At 50.4% G+C, this 6,866-nt stretch overlaps 1 protein-coding gene across 1 annotated transcript in view; it reads left to right on the forward strand.

Moving 5' to 3' along the window:
- NUP210 (nucleoporin 210) overlaps positions 1–5,596 on the forward strand; it is a 215,141-nt gene extending 209,545 nt beyond the window's left edge. The window contains exons 36-40 of the mRNA XM_007950623.1: positions 1,192–1,439; positions 2,222–2,438; positions 4,768–4,863; positions 4,942–5,025; positions 5,496–5,596. Of these exons, the coding sequence (XP_007948814.1) occupies positions 1,192–1,439; positions 2,222–2,438; positions 4,768–4,863; positions 4,942–5,025; positions 5,496–5,596 (746 nt within the window). The remainder of the gene's footprint in view (positions 1–1,191; positions 1,440–2,221; positions 2,439–4,767; positions 4,864–4,941; positions 5,026–5,495) is intronic.
- Positions 5,597–6,866: the final 1,270 nt, after the last annotated feature.

Genomic DNA, 6,866 nt, shown 5'->3' on the forward strand with positions numbered 1-6,866 from the left:
TAGGACCTGGGGGCATTGACCTGCCCACTGAGTGGCCAGCACAGTGGTCAGTTGGTGGTCACATCACCTTCTTTAATGCTAACATTGACCTTGAGGGGTGTGCCATCAGCCCCACCTGTTTTCTCAGGTGGCCACAGCAAAACACCACAAGGCAGATGGCTTTAAAGACAAGGATCTGTTGTCTCACAGGTCTGGATGCTAGGAGCTCCAATTCAGGGTGTCAGCAGAGCCATGCCCTCTCTGTGTCAGCTCTAGGGGAAGGTCCTTCCTTATCTCCTTTAGTTTCTATAGCTCTGGGCATTTCTTGGCATTCTTTGGCTTGTAGACCAATCCTCACATGCTCTCTTCCCCTATGTGTGACTTTTTTTCACATCTGTCCTTTTCTTTCATAAGATACCATTCACAGTGATTAGGATTAGAACACATCCTATTCTAATGTGACCTCATTTTACATGACTGATAACCCTTGCAAAGAAAAACCCTGTCTCCCCAAAGGAGGTCACAGTCATTGGTGCAGGGGATAGGACTACACATATCCTTTTGGAGGATACAATTCAATCTGTAACACCACTCTACCAAGAGAAACTGAGGGCCAGCTGCCAAGGAAGCTAACTCACTTTGGGGTCACTTGGGTATTCTGGGCAGAGAAGGGACCCTAACCCAAGTATTCAGGGTCTAGGGTTAGGGAGCTTTCCAGGCAGTGCTTGGCAGTGCTCCTTCTACTCATATTTGTCTACTCCGGGTCCAGCCTGGGGTACATAGCAGACCCAGGCCTTCATGGAATGCCCTGCTACACCTGGTGCTGTAGCCTCCCCAGGTGACAGGCCTGGCTTGACCTATGGCCTCGCATCATGTCGTGGTATCTGGTCAACAGTTATTCACCCCTGTTCTGGACCAGGCTGGCTGGGCTCTAAGACTTAGAACTGACCAGATATAGTTCCAGCCCCAGGGAATGTCACGCCAACAGATGATACAATGAAGAGATGATTCTGAGACAGTAAGGGGTGGGGAGGAGAATGGCCACAAAGAAGGTATACAAGCTGGACCATGGTACTGAAGAGGGCGTCCTGGGATACCTCCTGGAGGCAGGGATGCCCCACTTGGGTTGTAGGGGCTTAGTAGGAGTTCTCCATTCTGAGGAGCATGGGAGGAGAGGGGTAAGGCAAGATAAAGATAACCTTGTCTCTGCAGGCTGGTACTTCTGTGCTGTCACGATGCACAGGCTGACAGACAAGCAGCGGAAGCACCTCAGCACGAAGAAGACAGTTCTGGTGGTCACGGCCTCCCTGTTGGGCAGCTTCTCTGGAGAGCAGGTGGGGGCTGAGGTACCTTTCAGTCCCGGGCTCTACACTGACCAGTCAGAAATCTTGTTGAGCAACCACTACACCAACTCCGAGGTCAAGGTCTTTGGTGCCATGGAGATACTGGAGAACCTGGAGGTGTGTGGGCCCATGTGTCTCAGATCAGGCTAGACTTGAGGCCTCTGGAAAGACTAGAGGAGATGTGGAAATCATGTCCCACTTCATCACATCAGCATGTAGGACACAGAGCAGTGAAGAAAGCTCTAACTGAACCATTGCCAACTTGCTGTACCAGTGGGGCAAGCCCTTCTCCAGCCTCACTGTCCCTACCTGCTAAGTTTGGGTTGGAAAGTGATCTCAAGGTCCTGAACTGGCAATGGGGAGAGAATCTGATGTGGTCTGGCAAAGGAGTATGTCAGCTTCTCTGTCCACTCCTAGTCTTGTCTTGTTGCAGCAAACTGTGCTAAAAATTCTCAATAAGAAATTGAGATGAATGTTCATTGTTGACAGTGGAGTATCTGCTAGGCCTGGGTGTGGTGCTGCTGGAGATGAGCCCATTAGCCAAGCTGCAGCCTGCTTCTGGATATGTAGTGTTTAGTACTATCTCATGTTGGTTTAGCAGTTTTTAAAAAGCACTTTATTAGAATTCAATGATATTGATTCGTACTTTGCTTAAAATCACCCTGGATATAGACAGAGTGCTTTCTGCCTTTGCAAACGGCATGCTGTCAATTAGAAATGTCATCACATTCCTAGGAAGTGGGGCTGTGGCCACCAGCCCTTTGGGCCCTGGTAGGGAAGCACAGCATGCATGATGGAGTGGGGGTTTCTGCAGAATTGGCTGAACAGGTTGTATCCCTGGGGGTCCGTGGCCTTCTCAGAGCCAGCTGGCCACCCCTCAGCACTGACCATTCTCCCAGGTGAAGTCTGGTTCCCCAGCCGTGCTGGCCTTCATGAAGGAGAAATCTTTTGGACTGCCCAGCTTTGTCACATACACGGTCAGTGTCTCTGACCCCACAGCCGGCAGTCAGAGGCCCCTGTCCACTGCCCTGACCTTTTCCAGCCCAATGACCAACGAAGCCCTCACCCTTCCGGTCACCGTGGCCTTCGTGATGGATCGCCGTGGGTCCAGTCCTCGTAAGTCATGCATAGCTGGGGTGAGAGTTGGGGGCTCAGAAGAGCAGGGTATCCTTCAAAAGGAAAAATGTCACCTGCTCTCTCTTCCTCTTCCTCTCCTCCCTCCAGTCTGTTCTCAAGATGGTAGCCAGGGGGAACCTATTAACATGTGACCAGATCACATCCTCCTGGCTCAGCACCCTCCCAGGGCTCCTACCACACTCAGGGGAAAAGCCTAAGTTCTTCATAGCCCACAGACCCCACCCTCAGCCTTTCTGATCCATTTATGACCTCGTTCCCCCCTCCCATATGCACACATTGCTCCAGCCATGCTGACCTTCCCCGTTTCTAGAACACACAGCCCCAATTTGAGCCCTTGGCATGTGCTGTCCCCTCTACCTGGAATAATGTTCCCCTACACAGTCCCTCAGCCAACTCTCCCACTTCCTTCAAACCTTCCCTCAAATGTTACCTTCTCAAGTAATAGTTAAAGTAAAAACCTCACTCTCAAACACTCTTCTGCTCTTTTTTCCCCATAGCATTGTTGCTATCTATCAGCCTATATAATTTTGTTAATTATTATACTTTTGCTCATCTTCCCCAAATAGAAGTTAAGTATGTGAGGTCAGAGTTTACACTATGGCCTACCTAATATATAGTAAGTGCTCATCAAATGTGTATTTAGTATGGAATGCATTAATTCACTTATTCGGTAGTCATTTTTTAGTACCTGTTGTGTGCCACATCCACTACTGGGCAGATGAGTGAGAAGACACAGAATTACAAATACAGTAAGAAAGGAAGACCTCTAAAGTCATGGCTGTAAAGACAGGGCACACAAAGCAGGAGGTTAATTTATTTCTTACAGTGGAGAGGTATGTCAAGGGGCTCCTTCAGCTATATCTTGAAGGATTAGTAGCAGGGAGGGTGATGTAGGGAGGGAAGCCTGTAGTCAGTGTTCAAGACTGGGTCATGAATAGCCATCAAAGCAAACAGGGATCAGCTTGTTTCTCGACCAGGGCAGTGACCGGCCAGGTCTGGCTGGCCAGTTTGGAGTACTGAAGTGAGACTAACGTTAGAGGCTTCTTCCTGCTGGGCAGGGCCATGTCCTGACTTGGGACAGCCCCAGTGGAATGGAGGGAGGGGTGGATTCAGGGGGGTCTTGAGGAGGAGCTCTGGTAGCATAGTGCCTAAGGCATTTGACTGCTAACCAGAAGCCTGGAGGTTCAAACCCACCAGCCACTCCTTGAAAGGAAGACTGGGTGATCTACTTCCTTAGAGATACCGCCTTGGAAACCCAAGGAGGGGTTGCTATGAGTCAGAACCAACTCCTCGACAGTGTGTTTGGGTTTTTTTAGTTTTGAGGAGTCAAACACAGCAGAACTCAGTCACTGATAAGGTGTGAGGCTCAGAGGTGACCAGGAGGGAAATCTAGGAGGAAATGGTTCCATAGCAAAATGTCACAAAGTGGTCGCCCTAAAGAACAGGATTTATTTTCTCAGTTCTGGAGACCAGAGGTCCAATTGAGTGCATCAGAGGGATATGCTCTCTTCTCTCTGCTGGCTCTAGGGGGGACCCTTCCTGATCTCTTTCAGTGTCCGTGGCATTTCTTGGAATTCCTTGAGTTGTAGACCCATCCTCACATACTGTCTTCCCCTATGTGTGACTCTGTCTCTGTCTGTTCCCCTCTTTTATAAGGTACCACTCAGAAAGGATTAAGATTAAGACTCACACTACTCCAATATGACCTCATTTGACTTAACTGAAAACTAAAGAAAATCCCTACTTCCAAACAAGGTCTAGCTCACAGGTGTAGGGGTTAGACTTCAACTTGTCTTTTAGAAGGAGACACAATCCAACTCACAACAGATGCTGGGCTGCACTCAACACAGTCAAGTAACAACCCCATCCCACTGGCAAGCTCCCAGCCAGTGCCTGTGTTCCCTTGCTTCTGATTTCATGGCTCTAAGTAATGACTTGACATTTTTATGGAGGTCTTGCCTTACCAATGCACCCATACTCTCCCAGACAGGCAGTATATACTCATGGATACAGATACACAATATGCCTGCAGAAAATTAAACCTCTCCAAAAGGAGAGCATTTCCTCAAAGGAAACAGGTTCTCAGGTAGAAGAAAGTCAGGGCCCAGTGGCCTGAGGTAGAAGGGGACAAAGCACTGGGTGGCAGCTCTCAAGACTGGACACTAGGCCAGGCCTTGAACAGGATGCCTCAGTGTTCTGAGTTAAGAGTCCTCCTGTCTAAGACAGGCCCAGAGCCCCATCCCTAGGGCTGCCTGGACAGGACTGTGACCCAGCAGATTGAGTAACTCTTTTGTCTGTGGAACTGCAGACGGGGATAGCCTCTTCCAGCATTTCCTGGACTCCTACCAAGTCATGTTCTTCACGCTGTTTGCCCTGCTGGCCGGGACTGCTGTAATGATCATAGGTGAGGCAAGTGGCACTGTATGTCTTCTGATAGGCACCCCCCCAACACTCCTGCTCTAACCAGCCTGTGGTCTTTCAGCCTACCACACGATCTGCACCCCCCGAGAGCTCACCACCATGCCAGCCTTAACACCCAAAGCCAGCCCACGGCACAGCCCCAACTGTGAGTAGCTGCCCTAAACCCCAAGTCTCAACAGGACTGTCCCTGGGCAAAAGGAGCACTTGGGATCTGAGGGCCAGGAGGCAGGTCTGGGCACTAGCAGTGGAATGGCAAGGGCCCCAGGTCACAGTCCTGGGGAGGAGGAGCTTTTCCCCAGGCAGTGCTGAGCTGTGCAGGCCAGAGGACTAGAGGGAGCTCTTTGCAGATGTGCAAGCATGACTGATGTCCACATGCTAGGAGTGCTGTATACAGGGTCTAAGTGCCCTAGTGGACTGGCTGACTCAGAGTGGTGGCTCTGGACAGTCCTGATGCAGGATTCCCCTGATGGAGAAGACTGGCAAAGCTCATTCCTCTTAACCAGTCAATCATCCTCTGGATGACACTATGTGTGACACAAGCACCAATGGATATTTGAGGAATGAGGCAGTATTTCTTCTGCTCTGTGGTTCACTTCATCTCTCTTTCTGCTCTAGATTTCGCTGCCTCATCACCAACATCTTTCAACGCACTGCCTCCTGGTCGCAAAGCCAGCCCTCCCTCAGGGCTGTGGAGTCCAGCGTACGCCTCCCATTAGACATCTAACGGAGTTGGGTGACAGGAGACTGCAGATATCATGCCAGTGCAGTCTCTGCTTCCTCTACCCTGAGCTAACCCCTTGCACTTGGGGCCCCCTGTGCCCTAGCCCCTTGTACCCTAGATCCCTTTGCCCAAGCTTCTCTGTACCCAAGCCCTCTGCACCTGAGCCCCTATCTGACTGCCAGTTCTGCCACCATCTCTGTTTTGATGGAGCTGTGATTTAGGTTACATTTATTAGCTGCTTATATGTAGGCGTTTAGGTTTGGTTTTCTTTCCTTTGGCTCATTCATGTATGCCTAATTGTCTAGCGTTTCTGGACAGCGTGCTGCTGTGTCGTTATTCCCTCAGAGCTGCTCAACTACTCCTTCCTCAAGGCTGGAGCAGTTAGAAGCTCTTTTTATAAGGTGTCTTAGATGATGGTATTGTAGTGCTCTCAGGGAAAGGATTTGTCATAATGTTTTAATTCTATGGGGCTTTTCCATGTAAAAATGTATTTCCCCCTTCTGACTGCTGCTTATAAGTTGGGGGCATGAGTGGATGTGATGTCCTGTGTTCTGGGGGCTTCATCCTTTCCATCCTCAAGCATGCAGAGTGCAGGGAACCGCCTTGGTGGCTTAGCCTGTGGGTGAGATGCCCTCTCGGGCAACTCTGACTGATCTCAGTCCTTTGGCTTCTTTGTCCTGTAAGCTGATGGGACATCCTGTGGACCCCACCCCCTGGGAGGCCTGAGTGGGGCCCTCAACTCTCCCTGCCTGGCCTCTCCCTTGGCACAAGCATCTGGTCGTCATTAGGAGACAGATCTTCTTTTCTGTTGGTTTGTTTTAAGAAGCCTTTATATTGTGCCTAAGCACAAAGACAGTGTTATTTGTTCCTTTTTTCCACACAGTGCTCGAATACCTCAGCAGACCTGAGCCCCTGTCCTGTTCTGTGAGAGGTGCCCCCCACCATGGTCAGCTCTCCAGTCCTGAATCTTCCAGGCAGCTCCCACAGGCCTGTGGCCAAGGAAGAGGGCCTGAGCTGAGGTGTCAGGGTCACCCTCCAGGACAGGCCTTACCTAGCAGCTAGGCTCCACAATGGCTGAGAGCCTGTCCACAGGGCTCCAAGACCTCGGAGCCACCCTGCACCTACAGGTAGATGCCATCTCAGAAGGACCTGGACACTCAGCCCAGAACCAGTCAGGTGGGGAACGCTGCATTTAAGAGTCCACTTAGACTCTGAAGATAAAGTGTGAATGGGCCTCAGTCCTTTGGGGCTGGGCTATGGGATTT

This window comes from Orycteropus afer, unplaced genomic scaffold, assembly GCF_000298275.1.
Source record: "Orycteropus afer afer isolate SDZICR_OR568_19922 unplaced genomic scaffold, OryAfe1.0 scaffold00283, whole genome shotgun sequence".
Lineage (NCBI taxonomy): Eukaryota > Metazoa > Chordata > Mammalia > Tubulidentata > Orycteropodidae > Orycteropus > Orycteropus afer.